At 34.8% G+C, this 24,755-nt stretch overlaps 2 protein-coding genes and 2 long non-coding RNA genes across 5 annotated transcripts; 1 reads left to right on the top strand and 3 right to left on the bottom strand.

The window, feature by feature from the left end:
* Positions 1-33: 33 nt before the first annotated feature.
* Positions 34-6,417, bottom strand: LOC149712062 (uncharacterized). 2 transcript variants are annotated; one of them, XM_089860630.1, is made up of 5 exons: positions 6,103-6,417; positions 3,064-3,208; positions 2,572-2,711; positions 2,312-2,489; positions 34-903 (listed from the first exon to the last, which is right to left on the bottom strand). In XM_089860630.1, the coding sequence occupies exons 1-5, from the start codon at positions 6,291-6,293 to the stop codon at positions 235-237; spliced, it is 1,323 nt and encodes a 440-aa protein (XP_089716756.1). In that variant the 5' UTR covers positions 6,294-6,417; the 3' UTR covers positions 34-234. The 2 variants fall into 2 exon arrangements, with proteins under 2 accessions (XP_089716756.1, XP_089716757.1); XM_089860631.1 differs by lacking the exon at positions 6,103-6,417 and adding an exon at positions 4,391-4,485.
* LOC149712061 (uncharacterized) lies at positions 6,315-14,698 on the top strand. The gene is made up of 6 exons (XR_016377732.1): positions 6,315-7,250; positions 9,682-9,782; positions 10,288-10,359; positions 10,466-10,669; positions 10,754-10,906; positions 14,135-14,698. It is a non-coding gene; the product is annotated as an uncharacterized LOC149712061 (long non-coding RNA).
* A 2,074-nt stretch (positions 14,699-16,772) lies between these two features.
* On the bottom strand, positions 16,773-19,752 carry LOC149712060 (uncharacterized). Its single transcript, XM_089856014.1, has 2 exons — positions 18,999-19,752; positions 16,773-18,583 (listed from the first exon to the last, which is right to left on the bottom strand). The coding sequence occupies exon 2, from the start codon at positions 18,575-18,577 to the stop codon at positions 17,261-17,263; it is 1,317 nt and encodes a 438-aa protein (XP_089712140.1). The 5' UTR covers positions 18,578-18,583; positions 18,999-19,752; the 3' UTR covers positions 16,773-17,260.
* Positions 19,753-19,930: 178 nt separating this feature from the next.
* On the bottom strand, positions 19,931-23,196 carry LOC149712059 (uncharacterized). The gene is made up of 2 exons (XR_016377731.1): positions 22,341-23,196; positions 19,931-22,262 (listed from the first exon to the last, which is right to left on the bottom strand). It is a non-coding gene; the product is annotated as an uncharacterized LOC149712059 (long non-coding RNA).
* Between the last annotated feature and the right edge of the window lie 1,559 nt (positions 23,197-24,755).

Genomic DNA, 24,755 nt, shown 5'->3' with positions numbered 1-24,755 from the left:
ATTTTTTTTTTTTCTAAAACAAATCCAAGAGACTCAAAAGTCAAAAATATTTAATGTATATTTTAGAAAAGTGCCAAAATCAACATAATCAAGTATTAAAATATTTCACTTCGAGAATTAAACTATAATATTATAATTTCTGGATTGTAAATTTATTAGAGAGTATAAACTGACGGTCATGCCTCACTGTTGGCCAGGAAGCTTCCATCACCTTGACAGCCACTCTAGGCCTAGTTACTTTTTAAACATATCTAATACTTTTTGACTTTCTGGGTATGTTTCAAATTCAGAATCATTCAATATTTCAACACCGGTCTCACGATAATGCTCGGGACTTGCCATTGCGGAATCTAAGGAGAAGCACGCCAATTTTTCGAGAACTGGTGGCAACGGTTCTAATTCAGCAATTTTGTTCAATTCTTCAACGTAACGGAATTGCAAATCCCTGAAGAGGAGATGAGCGTATTGTGGTGAAAAACCTTTAGCTAGTCGTCTTTGAAACTCGGCCTCAGCGTCAGCAATCATCTCTTCTTCGGTAGGCAATTGAATTGAGCCTTCCCAAACTTTTTTCAAAAATTGAATTTGAGTTGGAGGTATAACCGACGGGATTATCTTATTAACGATGCAAATAACGGCCAGCGAAGGGTACTTAGCATGCAACAGAAACTTATAAAATGGCATAAGTCGTCGATGTTGAAAAGTTATCTCGCAATTTTCGTGGAAAAGGTAATTTGACATATGGTATCCGGTACAAAACATGATGACGTCAGCCTTGAACTTGTTTCCATTTGTCAAGTATACCATTTCACCTTCGACTCTTTCAACGTATCCTTGTTCTTCGATAATCGGTTTGCCGCTTTGACAGTTGGCAAGCTGCAGACGGCGAGGGTTGACTAAGATAACCTTAAAATAGATTTAAAAAAAAACTAATTCAGGTTACTTGGTCAAGAAATCACGAAGTTTCCTTGATGCAATAACGTGTTTAGGAACCGAAAAATCTCTATTTAATGTAACTACAATCACAGGAGGGGATATAATCATGATGGTTTTCATGGTATTATCAAGAAGGAATTTACTATAAGAAGGCCTAAAAAGGCGTCCGGCGCGCGCCTGATAGTCGACAATCCCCCCTCATGGGTGGGGGGAGGCTCGAAACCAAGGCGGGGCTTAATATTTTATCGAACTCTATGTTTTCCGCCATCTATCTCTTTTACCTTTTCGTTAAGCCTTGGCTTGGATTTTGGAACTCACGAAATCATAAGTATAGTACACTTGATTCGATTTAGAAAAAAATTATAGAACGAACGATTTTCACGTATTCAAAATCCATTAAGTTAGGTTCAAAACCTTTAACTAACTTGTTAATGGCAATTGAAAACCATTACCTAACCGTTTCAGCACCGCTGGCAGCTTCCATTTTCTGTTTACTTTGCTCGAGGTTTTTTTTTCTATTCGGAATACGTCAATCGCCTCTGTATGACCTAACCCCACGGGATCCAATAGGAAAGCGCAGAGCAATGACGGATATGAAAGGGGTAGGGCTTACTTGTCCACTAACACCAGCGTAAGAGTAGAGCGTAAAAATCAAGTGACTTAGGCATTCTTATAGTAAATTAATTCTTGGTATTATGATAGGAAATTGTTTCAGAATTTGTGTCGAAACTTGATTAGGTAGGGTAATTTTACTTTTACCTCACCGAGTGACGATGACGTCACGGATAGGTATTACATTGGGCAGGTCCTTGTGTGTTCGCAGAAAGAAATATCAGCTTCTACGCATCGTTAGGGCAAGGATTATTTAAAATGTCTAGACATTTTAAATAATCCTCGGTTTGGTTAAGATGTAATGACGGATGACTTTGGTGGTTGCAATTGATTGTAAAGATTGGTTGTAATTACTGGCTTTAGTATCGTGTAATTAAGAGTGTGAATTCTAGTGTCGTTAGTAAGAAACAATGTCAAGGCAATATAAACTGGGACGAGAGAGGAATGGATTGGAAACCCCCATCCCTATAACGTTGCCTCTGTACCCACACCTACGGCACCGTAGTCCTCCTAGCATCCTCAGCGTTTTGGTAGGGTCGTACTGGAAGAAATTGTAAAGGACGCCCCCTCTATCACAAAAATGGAAGCTAGTTCTCATACAAATACAGTGGTGCTACGCGGCAGCACTTAACAATCGCCTACCGAAAGTAGGGGCGTGCCCCGGGTACACTGGAAGAGTTACGGTGCCGCGGGTCGGCCGTCATCATTTCACTTATCCCTGATATAAACCCAACCATAAGCTTTGCATAACAGCTATTTTCGATACCTGTTGCGCAACGTCACCAATTTCTTGGGAAATATCCACTCCCGACAGTCCAGCTCCTGCTACAATTACTACTTTACCACCAAATGTGGAATTGTTGCGATAATCGTGGCTATGCATGATTCTACCGGGGAAGGTTTCCACACCAGGAATTTTCGGTATTTCAACCACAGCATGATTTCTAGAATTTTATCCCAAATTAGTACAAAAACCAATTACAATATATTGACTGAGAGTGAGAAGCATATAGGCTATATAGTTACCCCGTGCACAAAATGAGTTTATCAAAAATGTAAACTTCAGTTTCGGCTGGTTCGGTATTTATGTTCAGACAGGTAACCTGCCATTGGACCTCGCCATTGGCACCTTCCAAACGTTTTATTTCTTTAGCTGCTACACCAAACTATATAATCATATATACAAAGAAAAAATTGTGAATTAAGAAATCATAGCTTGAAGCTGTTCATGGAATATTCAACAATAATTTCTTCAACAAAAAAGGTATTTTAAAGGGGCCTTCATATTTCGGAAAGTTTCTCCCAATTTAAAGCTCAAGCAAAATGCGGCATGTCACTATAAAAAGTGGCCGATTGCTAAATCGATAAGATTATCAAAATTGATTTCGGGAAATTTACTCATATACAAAGGGCTGCAGCTTAAGTAAAAACATATCTTCTAAAACAAACATTAAACAAGAAGTCAAGAAAAAATTGCTTTGACGTTACACCTTATCTTTAAAGAGAAAAACTAATTACCCTGATATACTTCTTTAAATCAAACGTTTCAGCATATTCGTTTAAATATTTCCTGACTTCTGTATGCCTTAGGTACGTTGGTAAATCCCTATTGTGCTTAAACTTCAATCCTGGTAACTGCATCAATTGTTTCGGAATGTGAATTCTGAAAATAAATAAATAAATTTGTCAATGGAAATTATTTTGTTCAAATATTGAACCAAAAATATGCCTAGCAAAATTAAAATAACGAATGTAGCAAGGCTAACTAGGTCTAATCAGAAGAGGATTAATATTTTATTAAGATGGCGGCGATTGGGAAAATTTTTCTTGGTACGCGCCTACTACTTATGAGTGAAGGCGCGTTTTCAATCAAGATTTTTTGAACAAAAATTAAGCTTTTGCTTCAAAAGTAGCAGCGGAAAGCCGAAGCAAAAAATCTTGGTGTTTTCAAACAAGCTTCAAATTCAGCTTTTCGTCTTTTCAGGCTTTAAACCTTCGAGAAGCAGAGAAATGAGTTTGATATTTGCTTCCCATTTTCTTTAAGCTTTTGCCGCTCAAACATTTTTGGCGCGTTCAGTTTTGCTACGGGTTTAGGACTTTTTTTTGAAAAGAAAATGACGTGTACACACATGAAAACACGCCCACTTGTAATTTTTTATTCATTTGAAGCTTGTTTGAAAACGATACGAGTTTCAGCTTTTCCGTTTTAATTTTTTTGAAGATTTTTTATCTTCGAAAGCCCGTCAAAAGTTCCCAAAAAAGCCACAGCGAAAAGCTTGGAAAAAGTTGATTGAAAACGGGCCTTAACGTTCCTGCAAATTTTCAGCCTTCTAGGGCAAACGGTTTGGGCTGGGCGTTGATTATCAGGCAGTCTCAGTCAATCCGTCGTGACCCCGTCGACTGCTACAATATTTGGGCAAGGCATAGACGTAGAGTGGTGAAGCCGAGGTCGCGGATAGTGTGAAAATGTTTTAGAAAATTTCCGAAGACCCATTAAACAATCATGCCAAAGAAGTAAAGGATAAAAAAGCTAAGGTTAAAAATTAAAGGTTGCGAAGGAGTAAAAAAATTCCTCTTGTGGTATAATAAAACTGAATTAGCAACTTCAAGAAGATTTGTTTTACTAAAAAAACAACAATGTTAAAATCTCATTATTAATTTTGTTGTTCACACAATCTAACCAAAAGATTCGGTAAAAAGTAAATAGCCCCTAAAACAATTACGTTAATTTAAGGGTGAAACCTTTCTCTTTCATCAAAGTTTTATAATTGGCCCCTAAAATATCAACGACAATTTATGGAACACCCCGGTCTTAACGGTAATAAAAGCGCCATCTAATACACACATAGGGTGAAAATATTTCCTCTATGAAACTGGATATTTCCCCACATAAAAATCGACACGCACGGGCCTAGATCATCTCGGAGGCTCCGTTTGCACTAAACAGACAAAATTAATAAAAATGACATATTTAAAACGTGACAGAAACATTTTCTGTTATACATTATGTAAATTTCTTTATCTATGCATCAAGGCTATTTACAATTACTCGAAAATTAAAAGATGATGTGTCGTGATACAGCGATGGGCAAACACTGCTTTATATATCGCTTATTTTTGAAGACAAATTTTATCTAATCTATGAAAGAATGAGATTTTGATGCTGCGCAAGTCATGGCCCCTTTATATCCATTTGCCAAATGAACATCTTAAATTTTTACACTTATCAAACCTCTTAAAATAGATTATATCCTGTTTTTCTTCTCGGTGTTACAAAGAACAGAAAATTCAAGTGTTAAGCATAAATCAAGGATCATCCTTATCAGCTCTTATTCAGAATTTATTTAAACCAAACAATAGCATTTTTATTATCAAGTGATTGAGTGGGCTTCCTAAAGGGAGGATGAATATGAAAACTATGTGAATTTTTTTATCAATTCTACTACTATTTATAAGATATTTTGCGCAGTGAAATATCTTCGAAAGATTTTAGAAATGCAAATATATTCTGATTTTACCGATGTATTAAAAGTTAGCCCTCTGAATAGCTGTTATTTCCCTGCAAAACAAAATTCTCGTGCAACGACATATTTTCTTTGCAGGAAAGTGACCATACTCGTCACCTTGCCTTATAAAATAAAATTGGTCCTATGACTTTCATTAAACCTCCTGTAAAACCGGGGTGACATTCGGGGTACTGCACCTTTGACTGTTTTTGTAGGATTTCGTCTAATCTTCACCCTTGGCAGTACTAAAATGATTACAACAAACCTGTAATTGTTGTTGTACAGAAATCTGGGAGTAAATATCTCCTGGTTTAAAACTACTACAGAGCAGGAATTGAATTAAAAAAAACCCAGTCCGAAAAAAACCGGGTTTTTATTGGGTTTTACCAGGGATAGATTTAATTTTGGAAGTAGGAATGGAGAACAGAGTAATCTGGCCGCGTCAAAGTCCCGGACCCCCTTCCCCGGGAATGAGGGGCATGAAAAAAGAGGCGGCTCATAGCGACAGAGGTAAAAAGGAGTTACGTATTTTTCGCCGTCTCCGTCAGCAAACGTCATCGAAACGTAGTTTAAATGAGCCAATAAGATAATTTAAACTTTTCGTTACGTGTTGGAGGGAGGGGCTCTATACTGGACTATGATTCGGACTGAATTAAATACTAATTCCTACTTCTATAATTAATCTATCCCTGGTTTTACCCACCATAAAAACCCCACTTAATAAAACGCATCACTAAGATCTTCAATTTAGATATATTTTAATGCTAGAAAAATTTCATTTTAAAGATAGTTTAAGATATTTCTTAGATATTTGGTGATTTAACTTCTAAAGTACTATTTAATCATATTTATTATTTTTCATGAAACATTTTAAGACTTTTTTATTAAGCTTTTACTTTTGAATGACAGTTTCTTTCATGCACGCAACTTCTAAAGATAAAAAACCCAAAAAAACCCCAAATACCCAAGAAAAACCGCCGGACTGAGTTTTTTTTTTAAATAAATGCGGGTATTTTGAACCCTGCTACAGAGCCAATTTTAAAAAACTTACCTCAAGTTATCATACATGCTGGGATGTATGGGCAAACCATGTTTATCGGTGCCAATTTCTGTGGTATAGCACCATGTACCACCCACATCTTTCTGTTGTTCTAAAACCGTTATTTCAAAATCAGGGTTAGACTTGAAATGGTTTATGGCGAATAAACCAGAATACCCAGCTCCTAGAATTCCGACTTTCATTCTTACAATTTTAAAATTCTGAACTGACTGAACAACTTAAGATTTAAAATTATATAGGTCACGTTCCAACTTAGACAAGGAGCAAACCTCTATATTTCAAGCGCCTAGCGACAGAACAGGTTGGACGATTCGGAACTAATGAGGTTAAAATATAAGAGTTGAAAAATTAAATACTCGGTTTTTCATTCCTAATCAGTGTTACAAAACGTTATGAATCCAAATCACATGATGATTGACACAATCTAATCGAATTAATTTTAACATTATTATATCAATCAATAGGTGTTTTTGTGGAAACTGGGATATTTTAATTGATAAACATCAGCATTGAATTTTTTAAAACAATACATATTGAAACGTCCCAGCAATGAAATTTAATTGAGTGGTTATATTTAGACAACAGAATTTTGATGTATCGCTTACTTTACACATTGCTTTGCTATTTCGTAAACGTGTGTTTGTGATTTGGTTTGTGTGAGCCGAGGGGCCATTCACTGCAACTTGGACTGTACTAATAGAATTACGCGTAATCTTAAAAGACAATGTTTCGTAATTACACGAAGCCTGTAATCGTTGTGCAATGAACCTGGGGAGATTAGACCCTTGGTGGGAACAATAGAATTTTTCGTGTTCGATGAAAGGATGGTTAAATATTGCAATTAAGCAAATTAATTAAGAGATTTGCGCCAGAGTTCATCTGCAATCTTTCTTTGAAGGAAAATGTCGTGCTTGTTTATTCAGAATGAAACATAGCAAAATAAAATTTGGTCACATTTCAAGAATTCTGATATTAAACTAAAGCTGCATCGTTCTAACAAATGTGGCAGATGGCCGTGCTAAAAAAACTCGAATTTGTTTGCTTCAAAAAAAAAAGAAAGGGGGGGGGGCGGGACTATGTCTAAACTTATTTTTTCTATGGAAACTTTAAGAATGTAACCGAAAACAAGCACTGAAAAGGTTAGTACTATAAACGTTTGTCGGTTATGATCGTAAATTTTCTATTAGACCACATACATTAACAAGATGTGCCCGGCTGGGCACAGAATACTTTTGCACGGCAACTGTCAAATTACTATTATTACTATCAAAAGATGGCCCAGGGATGGACTCATAATCAGGGCCGGAAATAAGAAAAATTTGTTATAGGACATGTGTCCAGTGACCCCCTGTTTGACTGGTAAATTTATAGGACATTGTCCACTGGAGTGTACAAAAATGGTGTCGCTTCTCCATAGTCAAGGTATCAAAACTTCGGAAAATTTGTAGGTCAAAATGTCCAGTGACCCCATAGTTTTTAAAAAAAATTATGGGACATTTTAAAATTTTATTGGACAATGTCCAGTGTCCTGTGCTTATTTCCGGCCCTGCTCATAATAGCAGAAATACAATAGTAGCCACAGCGTACCGAACTTAAAAGGCGTATAGAAAATTTACGTGAATAGCCGTAACTATGCTAAAACGATTACCCGTAATTCTAACGTCAATTTATTTACTTCTATTATTATTCTAATAATGAAACACAATAATAGAAGTGAGTGAGTAGCCCCTCGTTGCGAATTCTTTAACAGCGCAATCATTCAATAAATTTACTTAAGTTATAATTTTCAAACTTTTTCCTTATTATCTTAAGATGAATTTCGTCCCGAAACATCTTTATTTAAAATAATACGTAAAAAAAAAATTATTTCGTGTGGAATCGAACTTGCGACCCATGGTTCTGCCGTGCAAAACTCAATATCTCTAACCGATATACCACACGCCCAGTATTCAAGCCTCGCCAACATTATTAATACACGCCTGAGCGCGCTCCCCCGATAATTTTTTCAGTACCTTTTAATTCGCCGAATGCCTAAGTGTTTTTATCTCATTTTAATAACAGGAATGTTAAAACAGAACAATAATTTTTTACTTAAGTCAAACAAAACTGATTCAGATTATTTTAAAACTTTTAAAAACTAGTAATAATACAGTGCCACATTAAAACAATAATATTCCTATTTTTAAAATGTGAACAATTTTATTCTCATTTTTAAAATATGACTATTTTATTCCCATTTTTAAAATATGACTCTTTTATTCCCATTTTTAAAATATGACTCTTTTATTCCCATTTTTAAAATATGACTCTATTTCATTCCCATTTTTAAAATATGACTCTATTTTATTCCTATTTTTAAAATATGACTCTATTTTATTCCTATTTTTAAAATGGGACTCTATTTTATTCCTATTTTTAAAATATGACTCTATTTTATTCCTATTTTTAAAATATGACTCTATTTAATTCCTATTTTTAAAATATGACTCTATTTTATTCCTATTTTTAAAATATGACTATTTTATTCCTATTTTTAAAATATGACTCCATTTTATTCCTATTTTTAAAATGTGGCAATATTTTATTTATATTCTTAAAATGTGGCAATATTTTATTTATATTTTTAAAATGTGGCACTATTTTATTCATATTTTTAAAATTTGGTACTATTTTATTTATATTTTTAAAATGTGGCACTATTTTATTTATGTTTTTAAAATGTTGCTGCACAATTTTATTTATATTGTTAAAATGTGGCACTATTTTATTTATATTTTTAAAATATAAAACTATTTTATTTATATTTTTGAAATGTGACACTATTTTAGTACTATTTTTAAATTAAGATGCTAATTTATTTATATTTTTAATATGCGACGCTATTTTATTTATATTTTTAAAATATGACTCTTATTTTATTCCCATTTAGAAGTGCAAACAATTCAATAAGATTATAATAATTCGTGATATTCAATCATCTAAGCTAATTCCTCAATCTCAAAGTTTTGCTGGTTTTAAAAACTCGCGGGGATTTTTGAGATTTGAGGTTTCGAAAAGCGACATCTATGCGTGGTGCCCAAATACCCCTTGACTGACTTCCCTGAGATAGCGCGCTTAGGCCTGTATTAATAATAAATTTACTTTTGTTAAAACTTTAAAACTTTTTCCTCGTTATTTTAAGATGAATTTCGTCTCAAAACATCCTCAATTAATATAAAACTTAAAAAAAAAAAATATTTCCTCGTGTGGATTCGAACTGCGACCCATGGTTCTACCGCGCAAAAGGCAACGGCTCTAACCACCATACCACGAACCTAGTTGTAAAATCTATCTTCAAGAGATATTTTTTAGAAAGCTCGCGCATGCGTATCAGATTCTTGGTTACACCAAAACTTCAGCGCAACAACGCCGGTATTCCACTGGGGAATTTTTCATCGTTTCCCTCTCGTGGGCCCGTATATTTCTATTGACACCCGAGCGTGCTCGACGGGCTTTAAGTCTTCCGTTTATAAAAATATAACTTTTGAATGCCATCTATGGCGTGCAAAAGTAAAAACTATTATATGGTAGTGGCGTCGCTCTAAGGTAACCGTGATGCAGTAACAGATATATTTCAATGGAACGTGGATCGAACCTTAAAAGTCTAGTGTCTCGTCCGCCTGGAGGTGAAGGTTTGTGTTTCCGAAAGAAATGATTTCTTTAAAGGGAACAGGGTTCAAAATAGAAATGTTGAAGTTAATAAACTGAAGTTCATAGGGAATAGGGTCTTGGGGCTATTGCAGGCAGACACGTTTTTTACAATACTTCTTTGGATGTTTCATGTCAAATTAATATATATTAGGCCTAGATCCAGCACCCAATTCTTTACACGAAAATGAATTTTTCGCTCTTGTTTATTTAGGAATGATAGCGTAATTAATTTTTGTTTTCGCAAGTTTCGACCTTGCTAAGTCGCCGAGATAAGATTATGGTGCCGTGACGGGTTCAGACAGGAGATATTTTCCTCTTTTAGGTGGGTTATCTTTTTCACGCGAAAGCCCTATCAGTTCCAAGATCATACAATGTTTTAAAGAGAGAGCAGCGTTTAATTTTAACTAATATAATATGTTTTGCTAATTTTATATACTTGAAGATGTGCAAATTGAGCCTAACAATGAATATTTAATTTAATTTCAGAAAATGAAAATAAAATACAGAAACAGAAAGCCGTTCGACTGTATGATAATTTCATAACTGTCTCGCCTTCTGGTAGATAAAATCTCTAGCTTACGACTGGCCTTTGCTCGAGAGAGTGTGATAATCTGTAACAATTGAAAAATGGGGGCGTATTAACTGTGCCGCTTTCTTTAAATAGTTGATTTTATAAAAGAGGAGGAGCTTATAGAGAAAATGTTGCCATCGACGTCATTATCTACGTCATATCGTTAGAGCGAATGAAAGCCGACCATTTCCTTAAAGCATAGCCCACTCGATCGAGCTGGTTGCTCAAGCAACAAGCGTGATCGAGTGGAATATTATTTAAATGAAAACTTTCTTATTACCGTTAACCCTTGGCTACGTAGGTTTACTTACATTCATTTTAAAATTGAAGTAAGATAATGAATGCAAATCAGTGTTAAATTGTTATAATTAATTTATAAAGATTATCTTTCTCGCTTGATGTGGCGGCTTATAAAATTACATGTCCAAGGCATAGACTGATTTTTTTGGAAACGGAAATGCAACCCCGCAATACATCTAGGTCACGTGACTTAGAGACGAAGCAAAATTCCAACAAGATGGCCAAGACCATAAGGTATATTTTATAAATCAACTATTGTCGGCAGAGATTTTACTCATCATTAATATTTTATAATTCAAATATTATAAATTAATATTTTAATGGCCGTGCTACAACTTAAACAAGGATAAGAAATTAAGAACCCAGAGATCAAGTGCCTATACATTTTTGTGTACGGAGAAACATTTGAGAGTTGAAAACTTAATTCTCGGAGTTTGACCCTCATTCCCTCAATCAATGTTATCAAACATAAAATTAATGATTGACAGAATCCAATCTAAATCATATTTCCATTATTATATCGATGAAAATTATGTTTGTATGGAACCTAATATATTTTAATTGTTGCAAAACGGAACTGAATTTTTCAGAGTGGACTTCCCTTCTTAGATCTAGGAGGATATATCCTCCTAGCTTAGATAAAGCCGATGGGTCGGACGTTCGGCATTTTAGTGTACTGGATTTTGAGATTTCAAGATTTTGATAAAGATTTTGAAATTTAGCCTCAGATTTTGAGATTCTGACTGAGATTATAGAAATCTTGCAGTCTAGTCCAAGAGTTTAAGATTACGGGATTTTCAAGGAGATTTTCAGATATTGAACGAGATTTTCAGATTTTGAAGGAGATTTCGGGATTTGGACCAAATTTACAGATTTTGAAGGAGATTTTCAGATTTCGAGGAAATTTTCGGATTTTGATTAAATTTTGGGAATTTGCAGGGGATATCAAGATTTACTATTAACTTCCGGTGTTCAAAGGATTTTTCGAGATTTTCAAATATAGGTTTAGGTTTTAGATTTTAAATTTGTTTTAATTTACCGTAATGAATACTGGAGAAAAGTCCAGAAAAATAGTCTAATTTTGTACAGAACTCATATTATAGCGAAGGCGCCAAAAAGCGAGATGGATGGCGGAGTTGTACCCCCGTGTCTTCCCCTCTTAAATAGATGCAAAACGTGTATTGTAAGCGAGGGGATTTTCAGATTTTGATATTTTAGGGTGAGATTTCGGGATTTTACGTTAAGATTTCGGGATTTTACGATTTTAAGGTAGAGATTTTGGGATTTTTAGATTTTGCCGTGACATTTTGGGATTTTTAGATTTTGATGTGAGATTTCAGGATTTCGAGATTTTAAGGGAAAGATTTCGGGATTTCGAGATTTTAGAGAGAGATTTTAAATAGATTTCAAACGAACTGTACGGGATTTTGACAAACGTCCGACCCCTGGGATAAAGCCTGGATTACTATTCTATTAAACATTTCAGTATCCCTGCATGATTTACGATTAGTTTAAAAAACAAGTTGGGAAACAAAATTAAATCTCTCCGAGTCGAGATGCAATTAAGATTTTTTCTTAAATTATTAAATAAATATAATTGATATTAATTATGAGGAACACGATTAAAGTTGCCGTCGAGTTTCGTGTCTTCTATGTAACGGTTCGGAGTAAGGCGAAAATTAATTACACATTTAAATATAAGGTTTTAGGTCGTTTAATAGAAATAAAGGGTCATTTCCGCAATCTGATCGCCGTAGTTATAGGTCCAATCGGGCAATAGTTTCCATTCTTTTGTGCTTACTCTCATTTTGTGTTACTACAAATGTAAATTATTCGAAAAAAGGACCAACAAAAAAGTTATTAACATTGTTATTTATTATTATTTGACAAGGCATAAGTGTCCTAATTTTTCAACTAATTTGGAAATTATAAAATTTTCTTTACACGATAAATTAAATATTTCTAGTCCACTCTAGATAGAAGGTTTTGTACATCTCTGAGTGTGATACTGTGATGGTAGAAACTTACTTTAACTGATTAAACCTTTGAATTAAACTTCCAACGAGCACTGAATTTTGAAATCTTGTCGATATGTCTTCTTTTGAAAAAGAATTATTAAAGTTCCGCAATTAAATATTTTCAGCATTTGATTCGGTATAATGAGAGTTATTCTTTTGTTTTGAATTTAACAACTGCGAATCTCACTCTCTTATGGCATGGTTGCTGTATGGATTATAGGCATTCAGTTTACTTTTCACACAAAATTGTCGTATCGAATAGTTACACTCTAACCACATTCTAGCTTTAATTTTTCGTTTTCAAAATCTTTCTGCATTCTTTGAACAGAAAAATGATTGTAACCATAATAATTATTACCATTGTTATTACTTCGAAAAATGATCAAACATAAAAATTAATGGCTATTACTATAACGAAAAGCGTACAGAAATGATTCTTTGTACACCCAGTTTATAATTTTACGAAACAATGCAAAGCTAGCATGAAAAACAAAGTGTACAATTATAATTTATAAATTTATTCATTCTTTATGAATTTCTAAACAATATATTAGTAAACACTTGATGCTTACTAGAGTTAAGTTTATCTTGGTATTGAGCTCGTGCAGTGCTTTGAAAGTGAATTACGTTATAATTTCCATAAATACATCTAGCAGGGTTATACAACTAGCTTGACTTTTCGAAAGGGATTAATAATTAACAAAAAAAAATAAAAATAAATAATATTACGTGAATTCCATCAGCTTTGATTTATACAATTTTATCTATATATTGTTCACCTGTAGTGTTCAGGTGTTTTGGTTATGGTTGTATTTTCCAGATTAGTTATTGGTAGCGGAGTTTTCTAGGAGAAATTTATCTAATATTACGAACTGAAACTTAAAGGGTATGAGAAGCTTCGTTTGAAAAACCTCTGATTTATATAGCAAAAGATAGAATTAATTTCTGTGAATTCAAAAATATCAAGTTTTTAATTCTCCGATTTCTGGTTATTTGGCAATATGCATTTCAAAATGCTCCATATGAAATTATTTGAAATCCTCTTTTTAAGAAAGCAGGCTAAAACGTTTCCTGTAGTCCGAAGTCACAGATATATTTTCTTCACGTGAGATGGTGCCACTCTCTGCTATCAGACCCAGAGTTTAGACTAGCGAGAAGCTCGAGACGCGTATACCTGGCGCGTATAGGATCCCCGCGATTTTTTTCCTCAGGTTATATTGATGTCATAAAACAGGCAAACAAATTCGACAAGACAAAATTGTTGATATATCGAAACTGAGTTTTCGTGATTTTTCAATGGATTTTAAAAATAGAAACTTTGGTTCAATTATATTAAAAACTTGATATTTTGAAAGTAGAGACTTGAAAGTGTAAAATAATACCGCTTTCGTGGTAAAATATAATATGATATTGTAAATTCGCATACCCTTTAATTTATTTACAGGTGGTGAATGTAAAGCGATGGAGACGGAGAGCACATGCTATAAAGAGGTAGTGAGAATCCAAGCATATCTTGGTGACAACATTTGTGCAACCTTACAAACTTTTTCCATCGAGTATGTATAAACAGGAATTCATGTAATTTCAGAAACAGGAATAGAGAACAGGGTATATAAGGCACGCGTCTAAGTAAATGACCCCCTTCCCCGGGAATGAGGGTGTCAAAAAAGAGAGGGGTCATAGAGACAGAGATAAAAGGAACTACGTAGTTCTCGCCGTCGCCGTCAGAAACGTCATCAGAACGTAGTTTTAGTGAACAATATGATAATTTAAAATTTAAGTTACGTGTTGGAGGGAGGGGCTCTATACTGGGCTATGAGTCGGACTGAAGTAAAGACTAACCGTTCTCTATTCCTGCTTCTAAAATTAAATTGATCCCTGGTATAGATTATTATAATTTGGACAGAGCTCTAAAACGTTATGTGGCTGAAAATAACGATGAAGATAATTATTCTTTAAGGTAATTATTTACTCGATTATGAGACGGAAACCAGACCTAAAATAGTATTCATAGCCTGATACGTTTTCTATGCGTGTGTGTTTTATTGTGTGGTCTATGGAAAAATGTAATTTATTCGGACTAAGTTCACTGTGTTTTGCGAGACAATTTCGGATATAAATGGAATGCACTATCTTTACCCAATTAAAATTTAGAATTCCATAGTTGGGGGAGAAAACAAAGCGCCTTTAATATTTAAGTAGTTAAGTAGTAACAGGAGCATATGACAAAGAAAGTGTCTCGGACGCTAGCTTCTACAATGTAAAGTACAAGGGGGGGGGGGTTAAAGAAATGTGACGTGGTTTAAAGGGGAGGGGTCTGAGAAAATGTGACGAAGCGTGATGTGACGGGGGGGTCAGAAAATGCTTTTTTATTTTCGCTTGACGTAGTTTATGGACGGTCCCATAACTCAAACAAGAATCATTTGTATTGAAATTACTTCAATTCCTTTTTGCCATAAATAACATCCCAAGCCATCGGCCAACCAAAAGGTTTTAAATGATCGTGCAAAATTTCAAAGCTTCAAAATAAATAGTTATTTTCGTAAAAATTCATTAAAATTTTGTTTGTGCTTAATCACGACCTATTTAGTAACTCAAAGAATTTTTAGGAAAATAACTATTCGTTTTAAAACTTTGCACGATCATTTAAAACCCCTCAATATATCTCTCCCTAATATTTCAAGAGATTCGAATCAGTGAAACGGTATGCTTATGGTGAAACCGAAGAAAACACATTTAAACCGGTTGAAGCCTAAGCCCTTTAAATATGGCTAATTTTCGTTTTAGTTTTTTAGTAACTTTTGAAACTTTGCACAAAAGTAACAAACCTTAATTTGCACATCCCAATTTTCAAGAGCTTTGAACCAGTGTTTTCAAAATTAGGGCCAAAAAACGGTGTTCCTCACATAGACGAACATGTTAAAAATATTTAATCGGGTATTGCTTACTGATGAAATACTTGGTTATTATCTTCTTCGCACTAAAAGATTATCTTTAGCCTTTCTATCATGTTATTCAGGGATGGGAGGGACCTTTCTATTACAAACGCGTTTAACGTCATCGCGGTAGCCAATCAAAATCGAGACACCTGGAAGTTTGAACAGCAGACGACCAGTTTAACAAAATTGTATGAGGGATACAATTTTCGGTTAGGCAAGGATAATGAATAAGAATACATCCTCCTTGGGTTAGGTTTATCAAACTGCGTTTAACTGAATATAGAAAACGATCGCCGATACGTGAATGAATAGAGTATCTCAACAAGATGTCCGAAGGTGATATTGATCTTTTAAAGGAAATTATATTAAGTGCGTGCAATGTTTTTCCTAATCTAAAACTGAAAACTGTTAAGCCTTTTTCCATAAAGAAAATGAACCGTTTGAAAATTAACTACGAACATCTGAAATGGTGAGAATTGATCATGCTGGTATTTTTTCCTGCTGTTGGAGGTAAAATTAATGCGCTAGTTGATCAATTTACAAGCATAATTAGCTTTTCGCATGACAAGAGCTTTAGCTATAAAAACAAACCGCCGGAAATTATCTGACGTCACGCAAACTAAGCCCCTCCGATCCCTGAATATGTAGTTAAACTAGTCAATGCAGATATATATTCATGTTAAATGAATAAATTCATGATATAACATTTTTCGTATAAAGTTATCTCAGAAACCTTTTACTGTGACGTGACCTATGTTATTTCCGGTATAGAACCAAAGCGGTACCAAACATGGCCGCCCACTGCCAAAGCCGAGCCCGTGACTATTTACTTAGAGAATGTACGTCACAAGTGAGATAGCTATTGCGCTTTCTGAGTTGGATAACCTACAGAGAAGAAAATAATGAGTGGTTACAATGTTCGATAGTTCATAATATAAAAGTTGTTAAATGGGGTTTTCATTTCCATAAACTTAATCCCATTTTTTGATGAAAAACTGATAATATTCCCATAGAAATAAGTTATTTTACTAGTAGGCAAATGATCACCGCAGTTATGAAACAACTATAAGGAAAAATTTACCATCTCATATGAAATACATATTTTAGCTATAAGACGTGCTATAAGTAAGGATAATAAATGAATGCCCCATTTTATAATTTGACGCCAACTTTATTATAGTTCTCAACAAAGTGAAACACAAATTGCTTTTGAAAAGAAAGACGTTGTTTCGAAGTCTCTACATGTAAAACTGTTTCAAAAGGCAGTTTAGAATTTTGTAACGTAATTCTTCAATTCTAGTAAATTTATTTAAAAACAAAGGAAGAAATAAAGGCATGTATTTAAAATGAAATTATAGCAGTGTAATTGTGACGATTACTCAATTGGAAAACAGACATTTGACTATTTAGTCACCATAAAGTAGATCAAAATGAATTAAATGACGGAATTCAAATTGACTTTAACCACCTCGTGTGGATCTTTCATTCTGACATGATAACATCGAAGATAATTGCCCGAATCTTCCAATTTTGTCAAAATAATGGAACAAATGTTGGTCAACAGCGACATTGTTATCAAAACCAAACTCATTCTTCGGGTGATCAATTGATTCTTGCCACTTCACACTGCGTCAAAATCTGGCCGTTAAACGCTTCGCTTGTTGGAAAAGGCGTTGCAGCTTTGTTTCCAATTTGACGCAATTTAAGTCAAACTCTGAACTAAAATAATCGCTCGATAAAGGTTCGGTTTCTTTCTTAATTTCTTCAGATGTAGACTCGCTCGCGTTTCTGGGTTCATCGGCATCTGATTCAGAATGAACTTCGACTTCTTTGAACTGGTCAATTCCGTTACGAAAATCATCGCTTATATTTTGCACACTTTGTTCCGGCTGCAAACTTCCTCGTTTGTCGTCTGCTTTTCGTTTAAACGGGAACACGATGTCTGCAACATCATTTGATTCATTATTTTCTTTTTTCCGTTTTGACGAGAGAGTTTTCTGAGTTTTTCGTTCAATTCCAGATTCTGAGGGATGAAGTCTAGCAATGTGATCTCTTAGTCCTTGCTTTAATTTGGCTGCGAAATCACAAAAAGTACACTTAAACGGACGCTCGTCAATGTGAGTCACGATGTGTCTCTTTAAATTCTTGCTTCGTTGTGTACAGTAATCGCAAATATCGCACTTGAATGGACGCTCGTCACTATGAGTCAAGAGATGACTCTTTAATTTAGCGCGTGTTCGACCACGGTATTCGCAAATATCGCATTTGAATGGACGCTCATCACTATGAGTTGCGACATGGCTCTTTAAAATATCCAATCTTCGGGCACGGTAATCACAAATAGCGCATTTGAACGGACGCTCATCACTGTGAGTTGCAACATGTTTCTTTAAATTTCGCTTACATTGGGTATGATAATCGCAAATAACGCATTTGAACGGACGCTCATCACTGTGAGTTGCAACATGTTTCTTTAAATTTCTCTGACATTGGGTATGATAATCGCAAATAACGCATTTGAAAGGCCGCTCATCACTGTGAGTTGCAATATGGTTCTTCAAATTCGAGAGTCTTCGGGCACGATATTCGCAAATATCACATTTGAAAGGACGCTCGTCACTGTGAGTCAAGACGTGTTCCTTTAAATTCGAGAGACTTCTTTTACTGCAATTGCAAATATTGCATTTGAATGGACGCTCATCACTGTGAGTCGCGACATGGCTCTTTAAACTATCCAGTCTTCGGGCACGGTAATCGCAAATATCGCATTTGAATGGACGCTCATCACTGTGGGTCGCGACATGTTTCTTTAAAATATCCAGTCTTCGTGCACGGTAATCGCAAATATCGCATTTGAACGGACGCTCATCACTGTGAATTAATTTATGTTTCTTAAAGACTGAGCGTATTTCTGTTTGGAAACTGCAGTGTTCGCACATAAACTTCATCTTTCCCTAATGAATCAAAAAGTGATACTTTTAAATCAAAACGCTTTAGGAATCTCATCAGAGTTGAATGTAAATATTTGAAAGGTAAGACGTGTGATTTTAAGGGCATACTGGTTTTCACATGAACATCTAAACTTTTTTCAATAAAAATCTGCATTCAGTTCCAAATTTTCATCAGTGATATAACGAATATGCTCCATATTTACATTAGTTGACTGAGGTAAGTTGGTTATTTATGTAAAAATGAGGGAATCATACAACATTCTAATCTGAGTAATCTATCCCGATTCCGGTTTACCATAATATTACGAAATGGGTACAGTGCAATTAATTAAGTATTCAGGCAAAGAGGAATTTAAAATATGAAACTTCGGAAATGAGATACCTATTTAAAAATTAATATTCAAATAATCGAAATTACCTTAAATTTTAAGTTGTAAGATAACGTTTTAATACGCTTCCAACTTCCAAGGAGTTCCAACGCACTTTCACTCTAAAAACACGTTCATACAACAAAACGCGGAGCAGACAAAAATCTTGAGACTTCAAAAACAGTCTTGGAAATAAGGATTTTTTATTAACTAGTCCTAGGATCCAGTGACCCCCAGTGTGAGTGTCTACGATATTAAACTCGTTTTTGGACCCTATCCCCAATTTATTTTTTAGTAATCCTTTTAAAAAATTCTTGACGCACAGCTCACTCGATCAAGCTTTGGCTTCATTGGCATCTCTTGAAATTCTAGTGAGAGGCATATTGAACGGTTTTAAATTGTCGTACAAAGTATCAAAGTTCTTTCCCAATAGTTCTTTCCCTAATAATTCCCTAAGCGACTAAATAGGTTGTAGGAATTAATAGTTTGTTTGAAAACTTTGCAACTTTGCAACTTTAAACCCTTCAATTTGCTTCTCACTAAAATTTCAAGAGATCCGATCAAGTAAAACCGAATAAACTTATTAAACCGTTCTAAGACTAGCTATTAAGGCTAATTTTCGTATTAGGGACCGTCCATAAACTACGTCACGCAAAAAAAAGCATTTTTTGACCCCCGTCCCCACAGATCACGCTTCGTCACGTTTTCTCATACCCCTCCCCTTAAAACCACGTCACATCTATTTAACCCCCCCCCCCCAACGCAATATGATTTGTCATAATTTAAAAATTTATTTTAATTAATTTCTCGGGTGATATGCCGTTCCACTCAAAAATATTTTGCTCGGCTTAAAATTCAAAGCTCTCTACCGTTTTAACCTTTTTGCCTCTGATTGAGCTTTGGAATTTTATTGTCTGGATTTTTTTTATAAGCTTCGAAAAATAAATAAGTAAATAAATAAAAATAAATAATTCCATAAAGCTTAGTTGAAGGTTCACATTTTATTATATAAAAAGACTTGGTTTGCCCAAGCCTAAAAAACAAAACGATAAGAGTTTATCCAGTTGACTGAAGCGCGGATATTATTTTTTTTTCTATTGAATTTTAAAGACAATCCATATTTTACTACTCTTTACAATTTAACTCAATTACCTGATTTTACAGCTAATGGATTAGTTTCCTATAAATTAATTGAAGTAAAAAATTACTTATCTCCGATTTTTCAAGAACAATTTCATTTTTCTGATAGTGATAGTACTTACTGTTCCTACCTCTATCGTCAAATAAGAAGTTTGTACCTAATATACTTTAAACAAGACGGCCCAAGGGCTCGTAATAGTAGCCACATCGTACGAGTGAATAGCCCCTCTATACCCTACCCTAATGAGTGCATAACCCCTTACCTTACCCTTATGAGTGGATAACACCTCTATACCTTACCCAATGATTTACCGTGCATAAAATCAGAGTTAATAGCCCCTTGAGGCCCTACTCTAAACAGTGATAAAATTATAACCGTATAAATTTACTTATGCTGTAATTCTAATATTCCGGCGAATCGAAGAACAGATAGTTTTAGTGATAATCCCCTCGATGAGTTTACAACATAGACTTATGCCGTTGCACACTTATCTTATCTTATAAATTTCTAACAAGAACTTATGCCCAGAAACTTTTGAAAGAGAAAGTTTAGTTATAGTGATTAGCCATTTTAGTGATTATTTCCTCGAATTACCTTTAGCAATGCTAAAATGATCAAACGCATAACGCTCATTTAACACTATGTTAGCTCTATCTAAACCCACATTTGGATTAACCGCCAAAACGTTCCAGTCAAACATAATATAGATGACGATAGCTACCGAACGAAAACGAAACACACGAGGAGCGCGGTAGGAAACGGGGAAAATCGTTATCAATTTAATTAGCACATAAATAAAAAGAAAATAAATATAAAACCCCAAACATACAAATTCATAAGTATCCGACCCCACAGATTAAGAGGTACCCTACCCCACATCACCCCGACATTTTAAAGATAAAACTAAAGGATAAAAACCTCGCGGTTCCTATCAAGTCCCTATGGCTTGGTGGTAGAATGTCTTACTACTGCGTGAGCGACCCGGGTTTGAATCCCGGCTGCGACCAAAAAAAATTTTTAATTAAAATAAAATCTCTAACCAAGCTCAGTTAGCCCTATGGGTGGGTTGAGGTACTATCGAATTCCTTTTAAGCTAAAATCTAACGATAACGAAGCGACAACCCCGGCCACTACTACTACTACTACTACTACGACGACGGCTCGGGTCAAACTAAGAGCCTCATCGTATACTACGATGTGGCTAAAAATACCTGAAGTCAAATTTTCATTATTTCTTTCACTGATCGTTCATGAAAAATCTAAGGCAATTGGAGAAGAGTTAGAAACCTAAAAAATTTAAAAATACTGAAATTTCTTCAAATGGTTTTTCATTTCTCACTTTAAAAACTACCTTTATATAAGTGAGAGGGGGAAGAGGGAGAGGGGGCGTTTCGCCCGGAGAGGAGAGAGAGGAAAGATAGGTAGTTTAAATTTCGCGGGCGTTTTGAGTGAAGGAAAGAAGATGGTAATTTTCGCGCACTTTGAGCGCGTGATACATTAGATTATGCTGGATGGTTAGTATCGGTTAGTTTCATTCATATTAATTGAAATGTGACGTTATTATAAATTAAGGGAATACACGATTGTGTTGAGAAATGTTTTTTTAGTTTTACGATCTAATTTAAAAATACCTTAGGGAGATCAACTATATGGGGGGGGGGCACATGAGCCGTGTAAAATTAGTATTAAAGCCCAGCCCTTGGGCCATCTTCTTTAATTTGTACAATGGAGAGATCGAAATAGCGGTAACTGATAAAAGCACATGACTACATTGTAAAACTGTAACTTTAAGTGACAGTGTTATTCTCTATTACTAAAGCCGCGTTTACACGAGACACTTTGAAACCGTTTTAAACCGTTTTGGAATGTACAAAAGAATATTAAGTTGATAAAACCAGAGATCTTTCACGAGAAAATGCAAATATTATTTTTTAAAAAGTGTTAGGCCTTTCCAAAACGGTTGAAAACGGTTCCAAAGTGTCTCGTGTAAACGCGGCTTATATTTACCCTGATTTGAATAAATTAGATAACGGTATCCTGAATTAACTAGCGCTACTGTTACCTATGTTTACAAGATAAATAAAGCATAAAATCATAATATAATACAAAGCAGACTTCGAAGACGGAGGATATGAGTAGACCAGGATGGGAAATAGGTATTGACGTCCCCATGCTAAGGAAATTGTTTTGACCAAGGCTTAGGGAAATAGATCAATTTACAATGATTTACAAATTTAATGATAATTACTACCGTAAAAGCGTTTCATATTTAAATTAATGTTAAGTTTTCGCAACTAAATATACTAAAATTAGACGTAATTACTTTCCTCTAGTTTCGCAAAATTCATTAACGCTATAGGCGACGATTAGACTCGAGTGTTTTGATGGCGTCAACGCCACGTCACGGCGGCATTATCAAAGCCGTCTCATCGCGCTCTATAGGCCATTTCATCCAAAAGGCTTTATGAATAAACTCTCGAATTATTATGAGGCAACTAAACGTTAAAAAACGCGCCAATTTTGGTCGCGCTGATATTTTCTAGTAAATTAATGTATCCATGGTATAATATCGCAAATCGAGTTATGTTGTAAATGTTAACAAAATTAATACTTAAACTTAATTATTGTCCATGAAACTCGCTTAGCGGAATGAGAAATGTACCTTTCATTTAAGACCGTTCCCAAAACTAACAAACGTATAGTTTTTCTAAAATCCCAATGACCGGATTGTTTTTTCACCAAAAATTTCCCATTTTCTATGGGAAAAATTCCTGTTTTTCATAAAAAGGTGTGAATAATTTTATGGAAATGAAAACCACCCTTAGCAACTTTATTTTTTATAAAAAAAAAAAAAAAAACTAATGGAATTTTTTGAAATGTTAACCACACATTAAGGGCCCGAATTGTAGTTCTGTGGAATATTTTCAAAACAGTAATCGTTACATATTTTGTGATTTCGTTTCTCATTTTGTGATTTCGTTTCTCATTTTGTGCTTTCGTTACTGATTTTGGGATTTAGTTACTGATATCGGATTTTTTATGGGACTTCGAAATCAGAAATATTGCTTTTGATTTCCTCCCGAATCTCTGATTTTGTTATTGATCTTCGATTTTTAAGTCGGATTTCGCTGGTATAGCCTACGGAATTTCGTGAATGACTGACCCCTCGGTACGTTTTGTTGTTTATGTGGAAATATGCAGACCAGTAGCTAGTGGAATAGGCAATATAGAGAGGAGAGAGTAAAACGAGAAAAGTATATTTCCCACCAAGGTTATTTGGGCGAAGCAAAATTTTATTAATGAGAAAATTGAAAGCTAAGTATGTATTAACCCCAATCATTTAACTTAACTAGACTTGACTACCAAAAACTGGTTTAAAATTTCTAGGAAAAAATAAATGTCATGTTTACCCCATATAAGATTTTTGGCATGACGCAACTATTAAATATTGAAAGTATACGTATAAGGAACCAAAATCGTTAAAATTATTGGCAATATAGCATCTAATTAAAGTAAGAAAAGTGGTTATAAATTCAAAACCAGTAAATAAATGTTATTCATGTTCCAAACGTTTTGGCGAAGTTCGTGATTTGTCTGAGGGACCGGACATGGAGCGATTTTGTGTACGGGATTTCAAGATTTTGGGATTTTCAAAATGATTTTGAAATTTTGACTAGGATTTCAGGATTTTCGAATTTTGACCTGGATTTTAGGATTTTGAGTGGGAATTTGGAACTTTGACCTGGATTTTATAATTTTGACTAGGATTTTAGGATTTTGATTGGGAATTTGTAATTTTGAGCTGGAGTTTGGGATTTTGATTCGGAATTTAGAATTTTCACCTGGATTTTGGGATTTTGAACGGTATTTTGGGAATCCGACCCTTTTTCGTTTTGCCGCTCTTTAGAGCTGGAAAACGATTGTTCCGACCTCTGCTGGTCGGCTGGCTGGAAATGTTGTTACCTGATGAATTTTGTCATAAATGAACATTTCGAATTTTAAATTTCCCGCGAATTTTCAACCGTAAATTCACCCGTAGTCCAACGTTACACCTCATAGGTGGCGTAACGTACTTTATTTCCATTGAAATTATTTTTCTGTCGGTGCGGGGCCTCGAACCTGCCGGTCTATACTAGACGCCAGTGAAGACGCCGCATACTCTACCAATCGACCCACGCTCGCTTAGTACAAAACCCGTGTTAAGTTAGACTGTAGAGTAGAGAGAGGTAGAATTATGTGGATCCCCACCCACCCTCCCCTTCCCGACGCGCGCCAACCAGCTGCAGCTGGATTTTGTAAGCGGGAGAGGAGAGAAAGTAGAGAGCGTAGCGCGCGTTTGTAAGCGGGAGAGGAGAGAGAGTAGAGAGCGTAGCGCGCGCGAAATATTTTTAGCAATTCATAATTTAAATCTATGAAACATACTCATTTAAAGTTAAATAATTATAATTAGCTAACATGATTATTATAATTAAAAAAAATATATTATTTAAGTAATAAATTTAACGATAGTTGTTGAGAGATTCAATAGAGGGCAACATCAAGGTTGGGGCAACATGAGATGTCATAAATACAGAGTCACCCAAACCCAAATTCATTTCAGTTCGGCTCTGCGTTAACACTGAACCAGCTCCGATTCCCCTTCGTCTTGTGCCGACGTCATTTTGGT

The sequence above is a fragment of the Phalangium opilio genome, unplaced genomic scaffold, assembly GCF_054372755.1.
Source record: "Phalangium opilio isolate 3A_F unplaced genomic scaffold, DU_Popi_V2 ptg000011l_1, whole genome shotgun sequence".
NCBI lineage: Eukaryota > Metazoa > Arthropoda > Arachnida > Opiliones > Phalangiidae > Phalangium > Phalangium opilio.
The sequence above is the reverse complement of the archived record's forward strand: the minus strand, read 5'-3'. Positions and strand labels throughout refer to the sequence as shown.